This window comes from Mustela putorius, unplaced genomic scaffold (assembly GCF_011764305.1).
Source record: "Mustela putorius furo isolate JIRA1106 unplaced genomic scaffold, ASM1176430v1.1 tig00000929_pilon_pilon_pilon, whole genome shotgun sequence".
NCBI classification, from domain to species: domain Eukaryota; kingdom Metazoa; phylum Chordata; class Mammalia; order Carnivora; family Mustelidae; genus Mustela; species Mustela putorius.
The window spans coordinates 3,159,441-3,186,506 of NW_025421520.1; the positions used below are offsets into that span (position 1 = coordinate 3,159,441).

Below are 27,066 nucleotides of genomic sequence, written 5' to 3' on the forward strand. Positions count from 1 at the left end.
CCCGTCAGGACTTGTGGAGGGGACATCGCTGTCCCCAGCATGGACGGCCCACGAAGCTTGGCTGAAGCAAGGCCAGCGCCCACGCAGGGCAGTGACCGTGTCCCGCAGCCCTGCTGTGGCCAAGACCCGGAGTGTGTGCGCCGAGGGGACGGAGTCGCGGTGGGGAGGGCAGGGTGGCATGAAGCTGTCGCCAGCGCTGACAGCTGGTGGACACGGCTGTAGACGCTTTGTCCACCGGGTGGGGGGAAGAACCACGCCGCTCCTCTGCCCCCCAGGCTCTGGAGCACGGCGAGGGTTCAGGGCCTCTCATTGACACAGCAAACAAGTGAGTGAATGAAAGCTCTTGAAACCGGGCACACACAGAGGACCGGCCTTCCAGCTGACTGGCCACAGCAACCACTGGTCATGTCTGTCAGCCCGGACCTCCAGGGCTGTGCCGGAGATGCCCAGCAGGTCCCCCAGCCGGCCTGGGCGTCTCTGGTTGCTAGACGCCCTCACGCAGGTGACACGTAGGACGAAAGGCTGCCTCCAGGCAGACATGCCATCCTAGTCCAATCAGCCGGCAGAAGCCTTTACATGGACAGACAGACACACATAGGGCCTGGGCTTCATGAAAAGACCCAGGAAAGAAACTCAGAGCTCCCAGAGACAGATTCTTCTGCCGGGGACAGACGAAGGGAGACACCGTCTGGGGAAAACTTGTGTTTTCAGAGCAAATGGCGATGAACCCTGACCACAAAAAGATGGGGCGGGGGAAGCCGGGGAAGGCACTTCCTCAACACCTCAACACCAACATGTGATTTCTCTTTGATTCCCGTTGAATCTAGCCAAATCCATTTTCCTGGTTTCAGGTTGGGTGGGTACATCGAATTCTGGAAAGCGCGCGGTCATCCGTCAGGAACAGCGGAGCTCACAGACCGACGCCATCCCTGACACTTTCCCTGCACCACGGAGGCCTCCCCATGTCCGCCGTCTCCTTGCCTCTGACAACGGGCCAGGCAGGCGGGATTCATTAACTATGATGTCATCCGAAGGTCCAACCAAAGTCATCCGAGCCGCCAACAGCCACTGATTGGAGGTCACAGGGAGGCACGGGAGAAAGTGCCATCAGCCTCCTCCTGGTGCCTGTCGCCATCTCCCTCTCTTAGGGGGTCCCCGAGCCAAGCGCGCTGCTCAGATGATGCTCAGAAAGCTCGCTAGTGAGCCTGACCCGCAGCTGTGCTCTCTGTACCCAAAGGAGAATTCCTCACTCAGTCTGACTCATTATAATTAGAGCAGATTGCCCTTGGGGAGCAATATTTACTTTTTGAGATAAAACGGCAATGAGGGATCTGTCAGTGTTGCAAGGACTGCTCGTGGGTTGCAGGTCTCCGTTGCCGCGGCCGTGAGCCCGAGGAGCAGCTGTCACAGGGATGCTGGGCCCCGGGCTCAGGCTCTGCTCAGTGGAGGACAGCCAGGAGAGCACACGGACCCCAAACACCGGTCAGCAACCCCTGCCTTCAGGCCCAAATACAGTTTTATCAGAACAAAACAATGTCCATCTCCTTTGATACGACCTACAAATGCTTCTTTCTACCATAGCAATGTGGCGTGGTTGAGGCCAAGATCCCATGGGCTTGCAAAGTCCAAGACGTCTGCTACAGGCCCCGTCCAGGACTGGATGCCAGTGGCCAATGGAGGTGAGACACGTCGGTGGCACCAGGACATTGTAGGGACGGGAGCTCACCTGGGGACACGAAATCCTGGAAGCGGAGCCCAACGGTGCACGGGGGGGAGTCTGGGAGGCTGTCTCGGAGAAGCTGATGCAAGGTTGGCTTTGCGGCTAATTCCTCTTCAAGAGGTCAAGTGTGGGGCCCCTGTGACCACTCAGACCCTCCCCAGCCCCTAGAAAGCATGACATGAGCATAGAGTCAATGGTCCCTGAGACCAGCCTGCGAGGCTGCGGCCAGGAGGCCGCCCAAGGATCATGGAGAGCAGGGGCAGCCTCTGTGGAGGCGCCCTGTCCCTTGTACGGAGGACTGGATGGACGGGGTACGATCTGCTTCCCAGAAGCACCTTCAGTCAGGATTTCCGAGGGATTTAAAATCGGCTGTTGGAGACTCAGCCTCGAACACCTGGGCTCCCTGCTGGAAGCTGCGGGTCCCCCCTGTGGGGGGGGGGGGTAGAGCCGCTGTGGAAAGGCGAGCTTGGTCTCCTTGCTCTGACGGCGGATCAGTGTCCTCTGTCTCCGGGCCTCTCCCTACTGGCTGACTCCCATCGGCTAGACGAGCTCTCTGGATCCTGATGACCGTGTGTCTGGGGCTGGGGGCCCATGGTGACAGCCAGGAGAGCTCTGTGGCTCATATCCTCCCGTTTCGTTAAACCATTTCAAGGCAATAGGACGTGCAACCAAGGGACAATAATCATACCACTGGGAAAAATAGGACCATTTTAGTTCCCAAGACAGAAGACAGACTGTCCAATACCATCTCACCCCAAGCTTTTGAAAATAATCATTTTCTGTGTGGTTTTAGGAAAAGAGTTTTTGAGATGCAGCTTTACGGAATCAGCATCAAGCTGCAGGAGGGCTCGGGGAGCAGACCTGGTCCCATCACCTGACCGCAGCTGGCAGGGGCTTCCTGCAGGGGGCGCTGCAACCTCCCGGGAGGAGATGCCGTGATGCTGGTGCTGGGACATCCTGGGAGAGAGTCCTACTCCCTCTTCACTCAGCATGGGGGCCGCTGGTTGCCGCCTGACAGCCGAGGGTTAGGACCACACTCAGCACTAGAAACTCCCAATGATACCGCGATTCCGCTAATTCCTATCGACAGTCCCTTTGACCAGGCTTATCCCCCTGACCTCACAGTGAGTCTGTGATCCCCACACAGCTACAGTTGGGGTATTGGGATTTCAGGATATCAGAGCTGGGAACCACAGCACACTGTCCCAATTTCAAGATGCTTCTCTAACAAAAAAAGAAATGACCATGTTACACACGCAAATATTCTGGTGTCCTTTTCCAAAACGTGACTCCCACAAACCCAGACATCAAGTGTCCTGAGACAGATTCAGCCTCTAATGTGTAAACTTCATCAAGTTCGAACCTGGTCCCCGAGCTTGACTGGCTTACCAGCTGCTGGCCTTTCGGACCCCAGCCTGCGTACTGAAGTTTCGCATTGCTCACTTCCGGTGGGTCCAGACTTTGAGGGTCCCTGAAAGAAAACAAATACACAGAAAAATAATCAATCAATCAATCCATCAATCAACATGGTGGGAAACAAGAATGCTCTGTGTTTATCCTCCAGCTCTAACTTACTCTCCTCTTCCACGGCGTGAATTTTAAGAGCTTGTGCTATTAAATACTGTCTCGGCCTCCATTAGGTTCCTTCAGATGTACATGACTTACATGAAGCTGAAACAGGCCCAACACTGCTTAACCCAGATAGTAAATGTTTATTAAGAGACAACGTGCAGAGACATCTGTAGATCGATTATCAAAATATCCACACCGGTCAACATTAAAAATGGAAATGCATGGCTATAAAGTAACAAGTCACCACAATTTCTATCTCCATCACGGGCTTTCCTGGTGGATCGTTTTTTTCTAAGCATAACGCTAGGTCATTCTGACCTTCCCAAACCAGCAGCCTGAGGACAGATTCCACACTTCAGTTTGTGGTGGGAAGGAGGGGAGGGGGAAGGGAGGGAGAGAGTAAGAGAGGGAAGGGGAGGGGGAAGCTGGAGAGAAAGGGTTTTTCCCTTTCAAACACCATTTAGATTTTTCATTCTTAATTTATTGACATGCAAAATACTATTCTAACAAAATCCATCTTATATACTTAAATAAATGTCATAATGAAGAAGTCATAATGGAAGAATTGAAAAAAAAACAACACTTTTTTTTTAATTTAAATATTTTATTTATTTATTTGACAGAGAGAGATCACAGGTAGGTAGAAAGGCAGGCAGAGAGTGAGAGAGAGAGAGAGAGAGAGGAGGAAGCAGGCTCCCCGCCGAGCAGAGAGCCCGATATGGGACTCGATCCCAGGACCCTGAGATCATGACCTGAGCCGAAGGCAGCGGCTTAACCCACTGAGCCACCCAGGCGCCCCCAAAACCCAATACTTTTATAAGTATAAAATATTTCAGTATATTTTGTTGCTACTACTGTTTTCTACATATGGAAAAGATTCATTTTCATATTTCTTTCACATGACATATGATCTGTGTTCTGCTGGATGGACCAGACTCTGTAAGGTTCATACCCCATCTCTTGGCTGTGATAGGCCTTATGCAGAAGGCATAGCTACGAATGTACTTATTCATCAACTGAGAGGCTGTGGCTGAATGGTCTTTGTAAAAAGAAGATGCTTAATTTTAGGAGCTGCTTGAACAAAGGAGTTGAGGCAAGAGGGAAGGCAGGTAAAGTGCTGGTACTGATTCTGGGCTTGAATCAGCAGAAAATTATAAAGTAACTGCTTACTAAAATCACCAGAACAAAACAGAATACACTTCAGAGTGAAAAGTGTTGGGGAAGGTGAGAGAGTACACAATACCCCAGAGTCATTTTAAATAGGGTCCCTGAGTGTAAAGAGATCAGGGAAGTCTGAAGATGGGGTGATTAGGTGCTAAGTAACGGATGGCAATGATAGTAGGACTCAGCTGGAAAGACTGACAACTGGGCAGTTAGAAGAGTGAGGGAGGGGTCTTAACCTTCCTGGTTTTGAGTGAATTTTAACAAACCCTACCATGTGTTCATTTTTAATGTTTCAAAGTATTTTCATGATGTGGGCCATTTCCTCTTTAACCATGGGTAGGGAAAGGCTTTCTAAGGAGGACTCAAAATCCAGAAGCAATTAAAGAGTGACACATTTGACCATGTAAAAATTTTTAAATCTTTCACGTAACAAAAACATCACAAGCAAAAGATAACTGGCAAACTGGGGGAAAGTATTCATAACATATACCATGGACAAATAGCTAACATATTAAAAAATACCCTAAAATGTTGAGGTTACAAACAAACAAATAAACAAAAAGAATAGAAACAAAATATGAAAAATAGAATAGAAACAAAAACAAAAAAAATAGAAACATGAGAAAAAGACATGAACAGGCAATTCACAAAAAGGATACAAAAGGTCCTCGGATGTATTAAAAAGGACCAAACAAAGCAAAATCATAGAAATCAAGACTGAAACTACACTGCGTTATCATTTTTCACCTATGAAATTTCTCTCCTCCCCCAAAGAAAGAAAAGTATGGCCCACTGCACTGGTGAGGCTGTGAGGAAAAAGGCCTCCTCATACTTTGCTGGTGGGCATGAAAACCAGTGCCATTATTCCAGAGGGAGGCTGGGCAATACCTCATACAGGGCACATTTAACTCTTAAGCTAGGAGACTTCTGGGAGGATGTGCCTCCCACAGTACACACGTACACACGCACAAGGTTATATTCATTGCAGCTGTGTAATGACAAACCACTGGAAACAACGTGTGGTTGAAGGAACCATGGTACATCCATACAAGGGACTATGGCACAGCTATAAAAAGAATGAAGACCTCCATAAGCTGATATGGCATGTTTTTCATGATGGTGTGTGCAAACCTCAGCAGACTATCTACAGTTGTGGCCCACCCTATAAGAAAGGGGGTAAGAAAATATGCATATATCCTCCTTTGTGGAAAAAAAGGAATACAGGAAACATGACCTAGAAACCAGAGGTTAGTTATATGTAGGGGGTGGTTGGGAAGAAGGAGGGACTAGTCATGAGGAGCCTGGATAAGGAAGGAGAAGCACTTCTCTGGGTATATCGCCCAGTCTTAGAGCACTGTAGGGTTTCACTTACTTTTTTCATGTTCCAAAAATAAAACTAACAATTAAAAACGATCAGTATGTGGGGGAATCCAAAAAGGAATAGCAACACCACCACAGAGCAAAACCCTACTGTCAATGAAACACAAAATTACATGGAAGAAAGGATTGACCTAAACGGCTTTGGGAAACAGTATTATGACCAGTTACCATAAAGCTAAAGACAAAAACTTCGGAGGATTATAGGCTAGCAATTCTGAAAGTACTTTCTGTGTGTGCTGGAATTCAACTGCTCTGCAAATATAAAAATATAGGGGAGATAATGAGAGCCAGCTTTCTTACTGTCGGAAAAACAGATTACAAGGAAAAGAAGAAGGCTAAAATCAACTGTGTGAAGTTGGCCTGGAATCAGAGGTATCAGTACTAACTCATGATTTCAAATGCAGACACACATACATCCAAAATGTTGATGTATGTGTATCCAGGGGCCAGTGTGCATATATGTATGCCCTTGCTGTGTTCACAGAGAGGCCTAGAACCAACGACCCCCAGTAATATTCACACCCACTGCCCATATCTTGGTCTCTAACACCATCATCCAATAAAAGTAAATAGGGCTCCTAGGAGATGTAATTATATCTGGGCTGGAACAGAAAATACAGGATGGGTCTGGAACAACTTATAGGTCCAGAAAGTGAGGAAACACTGAAAAAAGACAGAGACTAGTTCAAAGAATGCAAAGCCAGCCTGAAGGAGTTCCTCATGGCTAAAGCTAGAGACATCCGAGCAACAAAATCATCAATAATAGTACCAGATTAACCCATAGAATAAAATCAATATTCATACGTCTACGCTGATATATGTAAGTAATCAAATACATACAGCAGCTCTTCCTCATGAGGAATCCCAATCAATAAGTGTAGAACAAAGTTAGAAAAAATGCGTCATATGTGTGGTATTTTCACTTGAAAGGCATTACCTCACTTCAGCCAGGAGAAAACACCAGAAAAACCCAAACTGAGGCACACTTTACAGAACAGCTGACCAATAATCCTTGAAATCAAGGTCATGACCAGCCAGGAAAGATGGAGGAAATGTTACAGACCAGAGGGGATTAAGGAGCACTGACCTCTAAAGGAAGTTGGGATCCCAAGACAGGGAGGAGACATTGATAGAAAAATAGGCAAAATTCAAATAAGTGGAATCAATAGCACGATGCCGATGTTGATTTCCTGTTGCTGATACTAACACTGTGGCTACAAAACAGTGACATTATTTCAGGAGTAGAGGAGAAGTAGGGACAGGGTTAGGAGAGAATCATCTGTACTGTTTTTGCCACCTTTCTTTGTCTAAAATTACTTTAAAATAAAAAGATAAAGAAAATTCTCCAAAAAATTTGTATAGTTTATATCTCATTGGTTATAAAAATATTATATAAAGAAATGAAAGTTAGAGAATTTCCCTCCCAACATACTGTAATCTTGACATTGAATCAGAAAAGTCTTCGCTATTTAGAGTGACGTGGACAGTACATGCATCTGAATAAACAAATGACTGAGGACCATTGGGCTAAGTAAAGGACTTTCTGCAGGTTTAAAGACAAATTTAATGCATTCATTTGGTATGGGTTTATCTAGAATTTTCCAAGCATGAGCCACAGAATAAGGAGTATTCAAATTCCACGGTCATACTGAATATGGACATTCACTTGGTTAGGGAATGATTTCTAGGAGGCGTCTGGGGTAACGGGGAACAGCAGGAGACTAGCCTCTCTAACTTAACAATTGTAAATCCCACACATGCTAACTGGAGATGGTCTCTCCACGGGGACCAAGTGCCCCAGAAGATTTCACGAGCACCTGCCTACAGCACCACGACCGCCCGTGTATCCCGCCTTTGTCACCGTCACTCCTTCTGGAGGGCCCACATACGCCACCTTCCCCTCATCGCCAGCACACGAGACGCATTTCTACAGCGAGAAGACAGCAAATGCTAACGGGAAAGCCGGCGCTCCAGCCCCATACCACACGGACCAGAAGCTGGGTGCAATTCTCAGACTAGCCTTAGCCAGGACCGGGGATAAGAGTGACTCTTCCCCCGCCAGAGTGGTCGTGAAACTCAAGAGAAATAAGAAATGTCACTTTACAAACTCTAACGCGCTCTAAAGAAGGAGCCGTTTCTTGTTTTTCCAGATCTCGAATCTCTGGAAGTTCAACGCCTCTAAGAGGCTCTGAAGGTAATTCTGAATTTTGCCACTACCTAGCAGGAGGGCAAGGGGTAGTAGAGAAACTTAATCCAGGCTGGTTTTCTTGTGTATAAAACGAGAATTAAGATGCCTGCTTTCCAGGGTTAGGCTCCAAGATCTACGGTATACGAGACAGGCAATATAGAGTTTACCGAGTAAGTACTCAATAAGCGCCGGTGTATTCCTGGTTAAACTGGTAAATAATCCAGCTCGTTGCGAGACCACAGGGATGTGTAACTTTAACAAAAGGTCGAGGAAGTGTCAGATATGAGACAAATTTGCTACAGACTCAGCGATAAAAGAAACACCTTGATTCCTGTATTACGTGGGGGTTGGTTTAGCGACCTCAGCCCTCAGCCCAGTTCTCACTCATTTCTATGAAATAAACCTGTATTTTGCGTGGGAATATGATGGTGTAAGATTCATCTGCTTTCAAGTTACAGAGGATCTCAGGGTGCTCTCTCCCACGTCCCCTCCCGTACGGGACCCCTTCTTCCACGACTCGCTTGATGGCCACCCAGCCTCTTCTCAAACCTCCCACTGAATGGCTGGCCTTGCACAATCCTTCCTCTGCCCCAGGATAGCAAATGCCCCGCCGGGGTTTACACTCAACCTGCCTCCTCATATAAACACTTAGGCCCCCGGGAACTGGCAGAGAAAGCACGGGCCCGGGTGTAGTGGACGCCAGCTGGGTACAAACCCTTCCCTCCACCACTGCCCAGTCTTGCTTAGTCATCCACTTCTCAACTGTGGTTCCGATCTGCCCCGCTGTCCTAACTCCACGACCAGAAACAGGACTTTATTTGCCACAGCACTTTGCAGATGTAACTGAGTGAAAATAAGGCCATTCTCAATTCCGGTGGGCCCCAACCCAGTCCTAATCTCTTAGAAGAGGAGAAAACCCAGAACAGACAGACCGGGAGAAGCCCAGGTCACAACATCCCCTAGAAACCAGAGGAAGAGAGGAAGGATCCTTCCCTACAGGTTTCGAGGGAGTGTGGCCCTGTTGACACGTTAATTTGGATTTCTGGCCTCCAGAACGGTGAGGGAGTGAACTTCTGTTGTGCTAAGTCACTTGGTTTGTGGGAATTGGTTACTGCGGGCCCAGGAGACCAATACACCCTTCACTTCTTAGGTAAACTGAGGCCCCGAGTGGGTGAGTGATTGGTTCAAGGACACAGAGTTGATCAGCTCTGGTCTGAAGATGAATCTCCTCCTTTGGTCGGAGGAGAAAGAAAATCTCCAACTGACTTAAGGAACAAAGCAGAAAGACCTTCCAAGACCAAAGCAAAAGCAGCCCCAGGGAGGTTTTATCTGTGAAACGCTCGCCCGGTCCCCGATGGTGCTTCTTTGTGGAGGCCACGCTCCCATCAAAGGTGTCCTGGATTCCTCCTTCCCACACCGAGGACCGCCAGCCGTGCTCTCTCATGAAGGTCACCGCCATCACGTGATTTCCTCTCATGGACTAGACTATTCTGCAGTTCTTAGGGGGGTGTGTGGGGGGAAATGCATAAAGGTGTGTTTGCATTTATTTTGTGGTTGGTTAGTGCCCTCCCCCCAATTTCTCTGTCTTTTTAAAACTTGATTCATTTATTTTAAAGAACCCAAGGCAGGCTCTGTGATAAATCATCCCCAGGAGATGGACTGGTAGAAAAAATGAAATCATCTGGACTTACCATATCTCAAAATAATCACGTAATCCATCCTGATTTTGCTCATTTGAGCAATAAACAAAATAGGACATCGATCATGTTGGATTCTGAAGCGTAAATGAGCACGGCAAAGTCTATTCATTGATCTTTCTAAGCTAGTTACGGGGACCAAAACACTTCCCAACAAAAATAGCACTTGGAATAGTAAAGCTAAAAATTCCTTCTCTGGATCCTAACCTTTTGTGGCTAAAGGCAGCCCAAACTAGCATTTCAATATCAAATAATACGTGTTTTCTGAGCATTCCCATGTGCTTGGCACGGTGAGTAATGCCAACATATAAGATACACTCGCGGTATCTTAATATCAGGTGCTGAGATATCACGGAATAATGAGTAAACGGACGGAGAAATGGATACATAGAAGGGACCTCATTTAATCACCTGCTGACGACTGGTCTGAGTCAGTGAGAGAGCGAGACTCAGGCAGAATTTAAAGATTCGTGGTATCAGTTTCTACATTCATCTTAAATGACATGGTAAAATTCTTGAGGGCGGGGATTGCCACAGGCACCGATCCTTCTGGAGTGGCCAACATTCGAGGACACATGCTACCATTAATTTAAGTGTCACTGTGTCTGTGGTGTATCAGAAGCTCCTGCCACAGGAGAGATCTGATACAGAAATTCTGCTACCGAGCCGCTCTAGTCGCTGGCGGATGATGGGCTGCTCAGTCCGAAATGTCTGTGACGTCTCCCCGTCCAGGTCACGGGGACACTTTAGTCCCTATGATCACAAGTACGAGTACTACACAAAATCACGTGGAAAGTGTTTGTAAGGAGAAGGGGGGCTTGTGCCTTATTTGTTACTGTGTCCTCAGTGTCCAGACAGGTGCTCGGCGACCTCTGATGACGAAGGAGAAGAGAGAGGCGTGGGCAGGGTCTGGGGTGTTAAGTGAATGACAGAGCGGATTTGGGGGGTGAGGGACTGTTGGAGAACGGAATGAGGGGACGGCGGAACGATTCTGGGTGTACACGGAAAACCACTGGCCTGTGCAGTTTAAACGGACGAACTGCACGGTATGGGGGTCGCGTCTCCGTAAAGCCAGTGAAGGGGAGAGGAGAAGAGGAAGAGGAGGGGGAAAAGGGGAAACAGAATGAGAAGGAGGTTGGGGGTCGCTGGTCGCGGCTGCAGGCTGCCTCCGGGGCTGAAGCCTCATCTGTCGGTCGACTCCAGGTTCAAGGTTATTTCTGTTCTGCTACGTCAGCTCCTAGTGATCTGGTGCCAAGACTTCACGCCTCCCGTACGGGCTAAATGATCCCACAGGAGAGAGTAGCAGGGGGCAAGTCTGTGCAGGGCTGGGGAGGGGTCCCCAGGCCCCCCGAATGGTCAGATCTGCCGAGAAGTCTGCTGGATTATGAAGTTTGGAATAAGATGGCCTTTGTAAACAGATGGACAGTATTTCTTCGGGTTTCTGACATTTAGTAATTAATCAAGCAACAGGGAGACGGAGAGACTGCCAGATTCCGATAACGTTAAAACAACAACAACGAAACCACGGAGCATGGGAGAAAGCCACATATTTGGTTTCCTCTTTCTATACTTAAAACATTTGTTTCTACTGTGTCTTAAAGGCATTCTCAGACAATATACATTTTTCTGTTTAATCATCTCTCCCTAGAGGAGCTGGGAAGAGCCCAGCCGGGATATTTACTAGTATCGGTGGACAGTTTGGAGGTTTGCGTTAAAGGTCTAGGCAGTAAAAAGCTGCACCCCTTACACGGAGGACATACAGGACGGAAATCTGTGTCTCGTGCATTAAGGAGGCACTCGGAATATCCCTTATACTTATGCTGGCAGACAGCTGAGATGAGGAAGAGTGTCTTTTGCACAGTGAGAACTTAGACAATCCTCTGTGTATACAACCTTCTAGAAAGTCCACGTCTGAATTTCCAGACCAAGTGTGTATGGTGTAATTAAAAATGCACACTTAATAGACCTATTACACTCAAAGTATACACTGCAGAGAGAAAAGTCAGTGAAACCTTCCGGCCTGCGGTGCAAATGGGGTTTTCCAAACACAGCCATGGCAATACTCCGGGCCCCAAATGCCTTTTCAGAACCTTGGTGCCCCCATCTGAAGAGGGGGTTCATTTTCTCCCGTTGACCGAGGCCATCTGACGGCATCAGTGAGCAGAAGGCAGCCCCGTTCCTCCGCGAGGGTCCCGGGGACGAGTGGCAAAGGCAATAATGCTTGCTCCCCATTTCCCTTTGGGAAATGCACCCGCTCAGCCACGCTGTGAGGCCGCCCAAGCCACCTGGAGGGCCCGCACAGAGGGGTTTGCGCCAGCAGCCCCAGCTGGGGGCTCGGCTGCCGGCCACCGACACCTGCCAGCCTCCTGACGAGCCTGGCCGAGAGCCTCCGCGCTGCCTTGGCGGACACCCAGGGAAGCCGGGGTGGGCTGTCCCTGTTGAGGCCCGAGCAAATGGCTGATTTAGGAGCAAAGTAAATATTGTCCGAGGTAAACCGTTCGGTTTGGGGGTAATTTGTGGTATCTGGAACATGCGGCATGAGTCCTGCGCACAGAAAACGCGAGGCAAGTATTGCCTGCAGTGTGGTTTGAGACGGTGGGGACAAAGGGGTCTTCACGGCGTCATCAGAAAGGTGCAGACACTGTGCTTTATCGAGAGAGCAAAGCCAGCGTCCCTGGGTCCCCGCAAGTCCCCAGAAGCCAGCCAAGCCCTCTTAGCGGACCTGCTGCTGCCCTTCCTTCCTTCCTGCATTCTCTCTGGCCCACTGTCCCTCAGCGCTTCCTCTTGCCGGTTCTTACCTTCTCTATTCGCACATTAGTCATCGCTATCTGAGTGGTCCAGGATTCGGGAGAAGTCCCTGGGTTCGTTCGTGGTGGGGGCCGTCAGCCCTACCTCTTGGGCGGCTCCAAGGATAAAGGGGACTCATGGAAGGTGCCGGCAGCACTCTGCTCGCCAGGGTCCAGGACTGGCCTGCGGGCAGGCGTCGTGCGTGTGCCCGGGGACCCCCGTCAGCGTCTCCTTGGCCGGTCCACAGACCGCTCAGGGAGTCACATCAGAGGGCAGACTCCCGGTCTCGGCCCCTGGCGTGCTGTCCCTGGAGAGGGGCCTCTTGCTGCCTTGTCCTCAACAACATCTCTCCTGCACGCCCGGAGCCGGTCCCGGCTGGCCAGCGCCTCGCAGCCTCCCTGCCACCGGGGGAGGCCTCTGCTAAGTTTGGTCGCACACACGTGGTGTTCGCAGCTTCTAGGAAGCATCCTAGAGAGAAAGGGGCCACACTCTTCTCCGCTTTGTTCTTTGTTCTTTCCTGCTTGCTGAAAATCCGGTGTGCTGTCCAGACCCGGAGCGGTCAGCAGGAAGCCACCGGGCTGGAAAGCAGGGAGGCCGGGCCGGGTCCCTGACTCTCCGGGCTCCAGCCTGGGCCCCCTGGACGAGAGTCAGACAGCAAGCTCCACTTACAAAAGCCCTTGTGGTTTTGGGTTTTCTGCCCCCTCGCCCCAACACTGACCAAGTCATTCTTAATATGCCCAGTTCTGGATGGATCCTAGAAATATCCATCTTGAGAAGCTCTCCAGATGTTTTAAAAATAAACCAAAGATTGAGAATTGGCACAGCGGACTGCCCAGCGTCTGCATGTCGGCCGGTGCCCGCTCCAGACGAGCCCTGGGAGCGCTGGGCAGCCGTGGCCCTGCCGTGCAGCCCCGAGGGCCTGGTCCCTCCGACATTCCCGACGCAGGGAGGGGTGGGGCTCTCAGGCTGTGACCAGGAGCTCGGCTTGCGATCTGCAGACACTAATGAGGCCTCTGAGGAATTGTCTCAGACTGATTTAACTGTATATGTTGATCATAAAAAATGAAGAGCAAAACGTCCCAAGGATAAATCTGACCCGGAACCACCTGGAGAAGCCGGACAGCATCACGGCTCCGACAGCTCCGGAGCGGGACTGGGAAGCAGTACGGGAGGAAGCGAGAGAACCGAATGGTTTGGAGGAAAAGGGTCTTCGGGGCAAAACCGGTTTTGGTTCTACAGCCAAGGAGCAAAGAAGGGCCTGGGCAGAGGCGCGGAGCTCCAGCCTCGTCGGCCCCTCCCCACTCCCTCCCCAGCACCGCAGTCCAAGCCCGTAGGACCCCAATCCTGGTCCTGGGGTTGCGCCCCCGGCGTCGCGTCTCCCCGTCTGCTGCTCTGCCGTCCCCGCCCGCTCTGTCGTCCCTTTCCCTGGAAGGCTCCACTCAGAACTTCCAGACTGATTTTCCCTAATCCGGAAGCTCATTTCCAGAATCTGCCTGGGACAGTCTTGTTACTCAAAGTCGTGTTTCCGAGGGTTCCGTCAGGCTGGCGGGGGCTACGCAGGCGGCGCTGAACGAAGCAGGAGGAAGCCTTCTGGGCTAGTCCTGGTCGGGGAGGCCTTTGGCCACCTCCCGCTCGCTCCTTCCAGCCTTCTCCCCGGGCCGCCCATCTGCGACTTTCGAAGGCTGAGCCCGGGTCCTATGGCCGGCGGTCTGGAGAGAAGCCTTGGTGCTCCCTGAGTGGAGCTCAGCAGCCTGTCCGCGGCGTCCCCGGCGGCGGGCAGCCTGTTCCGGCAGGACCCTGCTGCAGGGGCGCTGCTGTGTCCGGCCCCCACTGGCTGGTCGCGTGCAGGGGGGAGCCCCATCCCTAACGCAGCAGACACGCCCCTCCACGTGTCTGGGCTGCTGCTCTGACCCGTCCGCGCCCTGTCCCTCTCTCGGCCTCTCTCTGCTTCTCTCTGTTGCTGTTTCTGGAAAGCCGCCTCACCTTTGTTTTTAAGCCCTCCCGTTGAGTTTTTCATTCATTCATTCATTCATTCATTCATTCATATTTTTTAGTCTCTAGGAGTTTTTGTTCTGAAACGTAAACAATACTCTTCCGGGTTGTCTCGTGAGAGTAACGGGTCATCTCCGTGAGGGTGCTGGCAGGAGCCTGTGTCCCGTGTTTTCTCCTTGCACGGAGAATTTCGGACGATTAGGGATTCCTCACTGATACCTGTAGGTAGGGATTTGGGGCTGAGGAGCGGATCGGCCGTTCTGAAGAGTGTGTGATGCATTTCCTGGCCCATTCTGTCCCGGACATTGGGATCTTCTGGGGACAATCCCTAGGGTGGGGACGCTGGTGGGCAAGGCGTGGCTGCCACACGTCTGAGAGAGGAAAGGGGCAGTGGGGTCTCGCTGCCTGCACACGACCCCTACCCTGACTCGGACCTTACACTGCCCCCTGCCTCGCTGCCTGCTGCACGACCCCCACCCGGACTCGGACCTTACACTGCCCCCTGCGTCCCCCTCTCTGAGGCCTCTGTTCTACTCTCCCCCGGAAACAGACCTCCCAACACCCGAGGACTCATCAAAGAGTCCTTGGGGTTCTGATGGCTTCATAGTTTTCAATAGTCCTTCTTGCTTCCCTTCCACACCTTTCCGAAAGCACCCAGAGGGACCCACCTCTCCTCAGAGGTGACATTCTAAAGAGCTGATGCATCAGAATGGAAACCACAGCCAACCAGGACAAACAGCACTGGGCGGTGGTCCGAGTGGAGCACTGCGATGGGAGCCGAGGGCTGCTTGGGGTCCTCAGAAGCCAGGGTGGGCGTGGCCTGGGAACTGGGACAGCACGGTCCCCCCTTCCTGTGTTGCAACTGCAAACTGGGTTGCCTCCTCCTCTCCTCTGCTCCCGGGGCTTTACACTGTAACCTTTCCCACTTCTTGTCGTATCGCGGGCATCCAGGGGCGCCGGGAGGCAGTGAACTAGTTCTCTGGTGTTTGCCCGGAGACCCTCGTCCGTTCTCCCAAAAATCCCTTGTGGAGTCTTACTAAGTGTCAAGCCTGTGACAGGCTCGAAGGTGAGCAGTGACCCCGGGAAATCCCCAGCGGCGTACAGGTGCAGCCCTGTGCATTCTGTCGGCCTCGGGAGGGCTGCAGCGGCGGGAGCTGACCCATCTGAGAAGGCCAGGGAAGGCTTCCTGGGGGAAGCACCAATCTAGGGGAGATACGAATGCTGCGTAATCACGGTCAAAGCGGAGATCCTGGAGGGGGTGTGGGTGGAGGGGCAGGGCGGGGAGGGCAGTCTTCTATCCCTACAGAGAAGGAAGGGGACAGCGGGGGCTGAGCCTCCCATCGAGACCGCTTCTCACTTTGCATGCACGGCGGAGTGGACAGCTGGCTGATGGTCGCCCCTCAGCCAGCTGGGATTCGGGACCAGGTGTGCAGAGTGCGTGAGGCGCCCTCCTGTCCTTTCCGTCTTCCCTGCTCCCCCCAGGGTGCCTGGGAGCCTCCTAGCCTCACGCCCCGTACCCACAGGTGGCGGAGACCTCGGCCTCGGAGACCTTCTGTGTTTATATTTGCATCTGCCTCCCCATCGGTGTTTTATAACCCGTGACCTCGTGCTCCTGTTCTGTTTGCATTTATCTGTGGTCAAAAGTAGAGCAGCAGCTTTGTGCAGGCAAAGGCTTATTTGCTCTGCGCTCTGCGGTGCTAAGGACAGGTGATGCTCAATGTTAATGCATCTTCAGCCCCGGGTGGTCGAAAGCACTGCTTCTTAAAGTCCCAACGGTCCCCGATGACGGGGGCTGTGCCTGTGTTGATGGGGCTCTTTGCCATTTCTCTTACTTCAAATAGAACACTCATCTGGTCACAGAATTCGTAAAGCTTGTCCTAAGATCACTGGTCTGCCCGTGGGTGTGGTCTCTCCACCCACACGGGCAACGGAGAAGCGGCCAGCCCCCCCTTCTTCCTGCAGTCCGTGCAGAGTACCAGGGACTCCGTGGGTACACGTGCACTGGCTGATTAAGGACAGATCACGGACTAGTCACTGCTCCTCTCCGACCCCCTCCCTCGGGAAGGGGGAAGCAGGATTTCTGCAGGTGCCCACGAGAGCATTATACTTCTGGAGACTAAGCGATCTGGGCTTCCTTTGCTACATTATGCAAAACCTCCTTTGAATTCTCAAAAAAATCCTGACGAGTGCTTGTCCAGTGATGCTGGAAACCGACAGGAATTTAAAATGGCAACAACATCTCTGCCCACAGCACTGTTTATCACTTATCTGTGGGCCTCGTATGGGAAGTATGTTTTCCACTTCCACAGAGACCACACGGGAACAGAGCACACGCGGCCTCCCGGGGACAGAGAGGCTCATGGCTCAGCCGTCCTCGGCTACGATCGCTTCCCGTAACTGACACCGACGTCCGCTGGTGAGCGCGCACCGCGTCTACCAGCCGCCGGCCGTCTTACTCCCGTCCGCCCGTCTCCCGGACGCTGGCTTATGCCTTCAGACTTGCGTCTCACTAGCCCCCATCTTGTTCTCTTCTCAGAACTTTAGCACTGAGCTTCCGTCTTTAGCAGAGGACAGTCTCCCTTGGTGGTCTCGGGGGCCACGTGCACACGGGAGGGCCGGCGATAGCGGCCACCCACCTGCCAAGGGCAGCAGCGCGTCAACCCCAGGACCACAGGGCCCCGCGGTGATGACCAGGGGACACCCTTCCTTCCCCACACCTGGCTTTTTCACAGTAAAGGGGGTAGGACAGTTTTGACATCACAGGCATACTGTCAGCTGCCCAGGGGAGACAGATATCGGCGAAGAGCTCACAACAGTGTCTGTCCTAGAAACCTCTATAAGGGACAGCCATTTTGGGGTTGGGATTGAATAAAATTTCTGGGGTCAAAAAATAACTTTTCTAAAACACGGCTCCTTAAATAGTACAGCCTATTGGTAGACAAACAGAAAAACACCCGGAACATCTGGACAAATCTTCACGTCAAGAATCCTCAGGCTTTCCCTCATCTAAGAGCCCGTCTTTGGGCTCAGGTCACCGTCCTAGACCTGCTGAGATTAGTTAGAGCCGAGAAAGTCCTGGGAAGATGGTGTGGACAAGGCCTCTGGAGCATCTGTCCCAGCATCTCTGGCTGATTCCATTTAGTGGGGCATCCCTTATGTTCGATGGAAAGGAAGATTTTTTTTTTAAAGATCTTTTTATTTGAGAGGGAGAGGGTGCTTGTGAGCAGGGGTAGCGGGAGAGGCAGAGCCCCAAGGAGACTCTGTGGAGCCCGACTCAGGCCTCCAACCCCCCGCACAGGAGAGCAGGACCCAAGCTGAAACCACGAGTCGGATGCTTAACAGTCTGAGCCACCCTGGCGCCCCTGGAAAAGAACCTTTTTGCCACTTTTTTTCTTTATGAAAATATTTCACGTATCATTTCTCTCCTAGAGACCACCGTACCAGGAGCTCTCGCTTCTCCTGACAAATATACGCCTGGAAATCAGTTCCGACTGACTTTAACTGGGGGCGGGCGGGGTGCTGGAAAGCACTGGATTTAAATGAGGAATTTTCCTTTTTCGAAGGATTCTCCTCCTTCCCCCCAAACAAACACATGCAGGCACACACATGTGCACACAGGTCACTCTTCTCTGTGGACCAGACAAACATTTTTACCAAGAGCCAGCGCTCGGCTTCATGGCAAACACGATCTCTTCCAATCTCGTGCTGGGTCGGGGTCGGGATTATGCTGCTAACAAATCAGCAGGACACAATCTGATGAACTACAGTCCATTATGGACTTGTCCGCATGAAGACGGTAAGTGCATCTGGGAACTCGAAATAATCACGAGATCGCTTTCACAGAAGACCTTTCTCTCCCGGGGTCCGAAACCGAGCCAAAGACAGCAGGGGCGCCCAAGAGCCAGGTGGCCTGGGTTAGCGTCCTGTTGTTGATGAAACGGGCATCTCGCCGTCAACGGCAAAGGGCACCTGACTCTGGAAATGAACATTTCCTGCGACCGAAACCCTGTTTTTTTGGCATCTGTGCGGCACTGGGGATGCAGAGGGGGAGCCAGGTGTCCTACTACCCACAGCACCAACGTCCTCGTCACCAGCAAGGGCTACACGCGCTGCTTTTCGCTGGGGGGTGGGGGCGGGGAGAACCAATGGTGGGTTCCCCTTTAAGGACATGTTGCTTTTATATTTTTTAGTTGACTTTGGTCACATGCAGTTTTTGGCCTTTCTCTAATGCACACATATGGCTGGTTAATAAGCACATCAAAGGCTAGAACACCCTTTCCCATCTCTGCACCGAAACCGCTCCATGTGTCTCACGAACACAGCCGAGATAAACCGAGCTAAGCCAACTGGCGAAGGGAATCAGACCGGACACACGTGCTGCTGCAATGCCGTCCAGGAAAGCTGGGCGCCCGGGGCACCCGTCTTGGAGAAGCTGCTACGGGGCGGCCCAGCCGCCAGCTCTGGCCTTAGATCCCCGACGCGTTCATGTCTTAAACATGACATGTCTTAAAACCAGCTGCACGCTGAGTGCAGAGCCCAACGCGGGGCTCGATCCCACGACCCTGAGATCCTGACCTGAGCTGAAATCAGAGTCAGACACTCAACCGACAGCACCACCCAGGGCCCCTCATTTGTTAATGTTTGATGGGAAATGGAACGGGCCAGTTGGCCGAGCACTCACGGTAAGGAGTGGGCTGGTGAGGCCGTCATCAGAAGGTAACCGGGCAGCGGGACAGGGTGGGCGGACAGCGGGGAGCGGCCCCATACGGTGAGGACCGCATGTCCTCTGGCCGGTGTGGGTGGACGTTGTCTGTCCTTCTGTCTCTCTGGGCTTCTCTGTTTGCCTTTCTGTTCACCAGGCTGTCTTCAGAAGGGCTCGGCACAACTGGCCAGATTCCATTTCCTGCGATATCCTCAGGACGGAGCGGTCAGCACGGTCAGGGTCTGCGGCCTGATGAGCGACGGCCGATGAGCACTGGGCAGCACCCGCGGAGACAAGGGCAGTCAGAGCCGCGGCATTTCCGAACTCTTGAAGGACGGCCTTTCTCCCTTGCCCGTGGGGTTCTTGGGGGGCAGTGGACGGTGGTCACTTTTAACCTCATGTGTGTTCAGCGCATGTAGATCTGAATTTAAGTGCAAATGTATCTGTGTGACCTCCGTCTTTCCGCGGCCCCGCGGTGACTCTGACAAGCCTCTTCAGCGGTTGCTCTGAGCCATGTCTTAGGAGCAGGGAGGAGAGGTCATCACGCGGGGACAGGTCGGCGGGGGAACCCAGCGCCGCGACCTCCCGCCGAGGGTTCCGCAAGTTCACCTCCACCAAGGGGAACAGCTCTGCACTTTCTCGCGGGACAGAGACCCTCAGCGGCGACTTTCTACCAAGCACTTCGCTTCTTCCAAACCACCGAGAGCCCCTCCTCCAGGCTGCCCGCAGCTATCTTACAGCTGACAGGCCGTGGGGTCTGACAAGTGGGGACCGCACGCGGGGACTGGAGCAGGGCTTGCCTGAGACCACAGCGACACCAGAGTCCCTTCGGTATTTTCCCGTCGGCCTCTCAGAATGCTCGTACGGAATACGTAGTGATGCCTAATTTTAGTTTGATAAGGGTCAGTTATTTGCCTCAGATGTCTTTCATCTGCAGGAAACCACCACCGGTGTCAGCCACGACTGTGTGACTGACGTCAAACAGAATATACGCTGTGGCAGTGTTTCCCCATGTCGCTGTTCACGGACAAGATGCACAGACACCCCCGCTGGGCGGTGGCCCTGGGCAGTCACCCTTGGGCTTATCAAATAACGCCGGCCACTGGGTCACCCCAGCCTCACAGCTCCTCATGCCGTCCTCGCTACGAGCCGTCTGTCACCCTCATGGGCAGGAGGAAGAAAGAGCCCACATCAGCCAGTGAGGAGACCCTCGGTCCACAATTTGGCTGGAAACCCCTTAGTCTGAAATGCAGTGGAAGGCGAGGCCACAGGGACAGCCGTACGCCGGGAGCAGGAGACCTGAGCCGAAGCCACGGCGGCGAGCCCTCGAGCATTTGCTTCAGCTGTGGGTCTCAGTCTTCCCATCTGTAGAGTGGGGATGCGGTCACTGTGAGCCCAAGATACGTGAGGACACTGCAGGTCCCAGTATCACACGTGTGATAAGGGCTCCCTGACGCGTGTCTACGCACTCGTGCACGCATTTGTTCCTTTGCTTCCTCATTCATGTGATGTGTATGCGAGACACAGGACATGTATGCGATCATGCATGCGAGACACAGGACAAGGGACCAGAAAGCGATTCGGGCCCGTGCTGGACTGCGAGGGGCGGGCTTTGTAACGACCCGCACAGAGGAATAAAGCAAGCGGCAGCAGACGACTAGAACACAGGAAGTGTGACGAAGGGCTTCTCCCTGGAGCCAAGGGCGTGTCCTGAGAAGAACAGTCTGGAAGCAACGGGCCGGGGCCGTGGGAGGGAGCCCAGGAAGCTGCTGGCCTTTGGACGTTCTGGGGCCGGCAGCGGGGACTTAACCATGGCCCTGGGACAGGAAGAGGCCTGGAGAATGAGCACGGAGGGCTGCCCTCGCGGGCGGGGGCTGGGGGCGACGTCCCAGGGGCCCGGGAGGGGGGTGGGGGGCGAGACCCGGGCCTCCGGCAGGACGTTCGCAGGTAGCTCCAGTCTGGGCTGAGAAACTCTAGTTCTCATATCCCCGACTGCTAACGCTGGGCTGGGGATTTGGATTTTTGTATCCTTTAAGAGAGGCTTCCTTACAGTCCGCGTAGCCTGTTTATGTGGGGGGCCTGGGGGAGCATCTGTGAGCCGTGGCCCGGAAGCCGTTCCGAGACCCCACAGCATCAGCGGAGACGGGCATCAGGCCGTGACGCGACGACCCCGAGTCAGGAGGCTCCGAGGTGTGGTAAATAACTGCGACGGGGTGTGCAAACTTGCGTTTACGAGAAAGGTGAGCGCCCTAAAGACTTCTGGTCCTCCCCTGCCAACCCCTCGGGTTTGGGCGTCTCCATCCATCTTGTTGCACGTAGAAAACAGAGAACGACCGGCTAGGGCTAAATTAAATTCCTGTCCAGACGGGCAAAAGCATTTACTTTGCAAGGCTTCTTCTCAGTCTGGGCACTCTGCCTGGGGCAGTATGTCGACCTGCTCCCAAGGGTCTGCTGGCTGAGCCAAGCCCTGGGGAGCTGGAAAGCCTCCCCGGACTGACTACTTGTGCCATCAGGCTCTGGCCCGGGCCCTGAGATCAGGCTTTCCGGGCAAGGAAGTGGCCCAGCGTACCGTCCTCTGTACTGTGCACTGCTAACGGCTCCAGAAATACCCACGGGTCCAGTGTACACTCTGGGTCGGTGGTGCTGGTCATCAGTCACTCTGGGGAGGGCCGGTGCTGCCTGCCTGGCTTCGTCACGGTGTCGCAGTCAAGATGTAACCTCAGAATGGACAGGAGAGTCCGAGGAAGCCCCCAGACGCTACCTTACGGCCTTGGCTAGCCTGGGGTGGGAGCCCCGGTCCGCAGCCCAGACACCAGGCTCTCTCGGCATGGAGGGGCCCGGACCCCACCTTTAAGCTGGGAGGCGGCAGGTACACCCAGCACGGGACCAAGTCACCTGGACTATATTGGATCTCAGCCTTCCAGGGGTCATCCTGGAAGAGAGACAGTGCTCCCTTCCCGGAAATCTGCCCAGGAAGGGAGGGATCTCAAGGGGCTGAAGCTGTCCTACGGCTCGGGAGGTTTATGCCCAGAAGGTTATACAACAAGCAGCCTCTTCAGGGGTTGTGCTCTGCCTCCCCGCTCCGATTCCCTACCGCGCCCATCATGTCCTTCCCAATGGACCTGTCATTTGGAGGATGCTCCGAGGACAGCTCCGAGGACTGTGGGGACCAGAAACACCAGTCAGGCTGGACGGCTAGCCCTTGTGCCCATAACCAGGCGGGGAGAGCTCGGGGACAAGAACCCAGGCAGGCAAATCTGACGAGTCACGTGGAGGGACGGGTGAGGACAGGCGCGAATTTAACAAGGCGGGGGGTGGGGTGCTAAACAGTCCAGCCACTTCACACAACAATTCAGCAATCTTTTCCTTGAGTTAAACATTCATTTCCTGTGCGAACCAGCAATTCTACTTGTAGGTATTTACTCATGAGAAATGAAAACATATCTCCGTATGTTATTCTGTATGCAAACATTCAGCCGTTTTATCCAAAAAAGCCCCGAGCTGGAAACAACTCACATGTCAAGCGGTGAATGCGTAAACAAATCACCGTGTGCCCGCACCGCAGACCGGCTCTCGGGGACAGGAAGTACGGCACACAGCACAGGCCGCAATGTGGGGACCGCGGGAAGCGACCACGCTCACACGGAGGCCGCGCGTCTGGCACCATTGAGAAGACATTCCCGGGACGGCGAGACAAGAGGGATGGTGACCCGTTGCTGGTTGCCAGGGACAACGCTGGGGGACGGAGGAAGGGCACGACAGGTTTTCTGTCTCAGGGTGGACGTGCTCCCGTGACGAGACTGTTAGTCAGAACCTCCTGGAAACGGAGGCTGTAAACCGTGAGTTATTCTAGGCAAGTTAGGCAGCAGCAAGCCAGGGATGACACACACGTGACTGACATATGACTGTCCCTCCAGGAGCCGGGCCACCTGCCGTCAGCCTGCGCCCCGCCTGCTGCCCTCCAGGGCCTCCTTCCTGCTCAAGGACACCGTCAGACTCCACTGAAGCCAGCGTCACCAGTGCACACAGGCGGGGGCCCCGTGTCCACCCCGTAGGGACTAACGGAGCACAGACAACAGAGGGGGACACAGGAAAGAGAGCAAGGGAAGGAGACAGCACGGGATCCACGTGGCCTTTCCACCACCTGGCCCGTGGCTGGCGCAGCGTGGGCAGCTCTTTCGGCGGCAGGAGAGGGTGCCCAGGACACGCGGCCAACATCCCGCAGACCCAGCCCTGCAGGGCCACTTGTGCTGTGCACTGGGGCGCTTCTCCTCGGGGACTCTGTGAGCAGGAGGGGGACCCCAGGGCTGTGGCCTGCTCCTTGGGGGACGGCCTCTCATGCCCCAGGGAAAGGGGGCCACAGACACGCCTCTGACTTCTTGACTCTGACCTGACAAAATCCATGGATCCAAATCGGCGGCGTCCCCGCTGACCCCACTAGGGGGAGCCCACAGCAAGCTCCTGCGCGGGGCCGCCTAGACGCTGGCAGGACCTCCATCCCCAGGCCCCCAGACCAGGGAGGAGCCAGACGTCAGACAGCAGGGTCTGTCTCGTTTCCATACAGCGGAGCCTCAGCTGAATGTCCGCCCCCGTTCATCTGAGACGGACCGCTCCCTCTCCAAGTCTGGGGAAGCTTGAGTCACTTGTTTGCAGGCAGAGATGGGTTTTTGTCAGTTCCCACGACACTTGGTGTTGACAGCAAGGGAAGGAGGGGCGGGCCCAGGGGACCCCAGACCCAAACTGAGATCACAGCTTCAGAGACTCTCATTTCCTTGCTTTGGGGTGCGGGCCTGGCCTGCGCCTTCTCCCCAGTCAACGCTGCATAATGAGTTTCCCGCAGCTGTCAGCCAGGATCCGAGGAAAGCCGCCTAGGACGGGCCTGACTGAAGGGCCTGTGAAGTTCGGGACGAAGGAGGAGCTGGTGCGCGTTGTCACCGGTTCTTCAGACGGGCTCGCGGGCAGCAAATGATTCGGGGGGAAAGCACGATGGAAACCGGCCCCTTTTGCCTGTGGCTGACGGCTTTTCTGCCGGCTGACCCAGTGGGGCATTTGAGACCTTCCCCGCAGGGGAGAGAGCGGGGTCTGCGGGCTCCCCTTCTGCAAGGTCATGCTGTCCCTGGGCACCAGTCCCCGCTGGGTGCAGACGCGGTCAAGCCCCTGCAGAGACACCCTGCTCTCTGAGGCCTCGGGATGAGGGAGAGGAACGGGTCAGGCAACAGGTGCACATTGAAAACATTTCCAAACATTCCATTCAGAAAAGAATACATAACGCCAACCGGGGTCTAGCCGTCTGCCGTGAGAAATGGGAAGACCCTCACACAGGAGGTGCGGCCGTTGCAGAAGGACGTTGAGGAGGGGTGTGGCCGCCGGCCGTGAAAGGTCAGAGGACATGGACACCAGCCACCCAGGGAGCAGGGAGGCTCCGGCACACGCGCGGGGGTGGGGACGCCCAGGACCACACCCGGCCCACGGGCAGCGCCATCGCACGCGCCGCTGATGTGGTCGTTCACAAGGACGGGGCTGGCCAGTACGAGGCATCACACGCCTCTCCCCGCCCTCCCCCTGCTGCTGCACCGACCCCCACATTCTATCCCACGGGCCCCAGGCGTAGCTGTGGACTACACGTACACGCAGCTCCAGGAAGCCCTTACGCTTGATCAGAGTTGACACCGATGCTGACATTTATTGTGTGTCCAAATGCAGGGAAAGGGGGTTAGTGAGACTCGGCCATACTCTGGAAGATCTTGGTTCCTCCACAAATAGGGCCTGGACCGCTTTCCATACACGGAAGCAGGCACTTCAAGTACCACCTCATTATTCTACAGGATTTCCTATAACCTCTTCATGAACCCTATGAGTCAGGCATTTTATTTCCATTATATATATGGAGCAATTGTGCCTGGAGAAGCAAAGTAACTCTCCCATGATTACACACGTCAAGGGGCTGCCTGGGAATTTATTCCCAGATCTACTTGACTCTAAAGGCATGTTCTCTGGAAGATGCTTTCTAAGGATCGTATTCTGGAGAGGAAGGAAGAAGGGAGGGTCGGGGAGGCGGACCTAGTGGAGCCCGCGGAGCTGTCCATGGTTCGCACACCGCGCGCCTGTCAGTGACACTGGGATTCTCTCCCCTCGGTGCCAAATACCAAAGCGATATTTTAAGGACATCCCTTTGTTCTACATTTTGGCTTCACATTAGAACATTAAACTAACAATCCTATTTATGCAAATTCTGGTAGCTGGCTGGGCAGAGCCAGCGAGTGTCTACCTGGGAAGGGTCAGCCGCGGGGCCCCTGGGATCCCTGAGAAAAAAGGCCAGGGGGGAAACGCAGTAAGCTGAGACTTCCCATCACTGCCCTCGTGAACTCACTCCTTTGAATCTTCTCATGCACCAGGCTCAGCTCACAAGAGGACACAGGCTGCCTCCAAGATTTAATTAGAGGGACATGGAATAAATACGGGAAATCTGTCTTCATTTTCCAGGAGGACGCCAACCACCCGTAATCAGTCTGAGTGTGGTTTCTACGCAGTGGGCTCTGCCCATTCCAAGCCTTCCTGACTCCCCAACAGGCCTCCTAATTGAATCCATGCTCCAAACCTCCCTTCCCTTCTGTACATACACGTGAAACTCTCTCAGGCCTGCCGTGTTCAGCACAACTGCACTAAAGGATCCCCATGTTCTTGCTGTAAAGACTCACTACACGAGGCGGGGTTTAGGTTCCCCACACTGCAGGCCTATCCTAACCCCCACCCAACCTCGTCTCTACCCATGCAGACCCCATGTGAACACCTGTGCTGCTGCCTGGCATAGAACCCTACTGGTTCCAGAAGACGCTAGCTCGTCGCAAAGGTCGAATCTGTTTAATGATCCTCTCAACCTGAGACATCTGCTCGCTGTCTCCATCTACTAAAAATAACGGGTTCAACTCACCAGAATCGGCTGCGGCCAGATCTCCTTTATGAGACCTGACGCCCACAACCTTCTCTTCTGTATTCAGTGTTTAAGTTATTCACTTGGGCCACTTGCTGTGTATTATGACAGAGTCTGTGTCCTTTCTTTTCAACAGAATTTTGAACTTCTTAAGGATGGCAACCATGGTTTTGTTACTCATGGAGCATTTCAATAAAAACTCCTGGACTTATACCTTCTTGTTTGCTTCTACTGGAGTCAAAACAAGAACACCTTAAACATTAATTGTGGTTGGTCTGATTTAAGTGATATAAAAAAGAAGGCACTGAGCATTGGGAATTATAGACATTTGAGGCTACAGACATTTCTTTTAAGAGAGACATTAAAACATCACATGGACATTACAATTACCCAAGTGTTGTAGAACAAGCCTTAGCTTTTATTCTTATAGAATAAAATTCATGCCTTTCCTGTAACAGAAGGGATTTCATCTGGTAGAAAGTCAAATAATATTTAATCATGAGACTATAAATATATATGGGTATATCCTACAATATTGAGAAATAACATCCCCAAATGTTCACTAGAAGCAAAGTTCTCTGCCATGCATTTTGCATATATCACTCCACTTCATTCTTATAAGATGCCCCTGAGGGGAGCGCCAGCATTGTCCTCTTTTTAAAAACATGGAAACTGAGGTCTGCAGAAGTACCACAATGGTCAAGGTCAGCAGCAGGCGGAGAGTTCAGATTCAGGTCGATGTGGCCACAGAGGTGACATTCTTACCTCCTGCCTCATGCTGTTGGCAAGATGCTGGGTGCTAAGCATATGTTATCAGCCCAGATGTCTCGCTTCTGAATCAATGGAACGTTCCTCTGTACCCTAGACTTAACGTGAGAGGGTCATTCTGCGCAGAAGGACCTATGTCACAGTTTACAGTTTTTGCAGATACAG

General features: G+C 53.0%; 1 protein-coding gene across 4 annotated transcripts in view; it reads right to left on the bottom strand.

Annotated features, from left to right (window-relative positions):
- Positions 1 to 27,066, bottom strand: part of DPP6 (dipeptidyl peptidase like 6) — an 850,942-nt gene that overhangs the window by 142,700 nt on the left and 681,176 nt on the right. For all 4 annotated transcript variants that reach the window (XM_004766000.3, XM_045086322.1, XM_045086321.1 and 1 more), the window contains exon 7: positions 3,110 to 3,191. In XM_004766000.3, the coding sequence (XP_004766057.1) occupies positions 3,110 to 3,191 (82 nt within the window). The remainder of the gene's footprint in view (positions 1 to 3,109; positions 3,192 to 27,066) is intronic.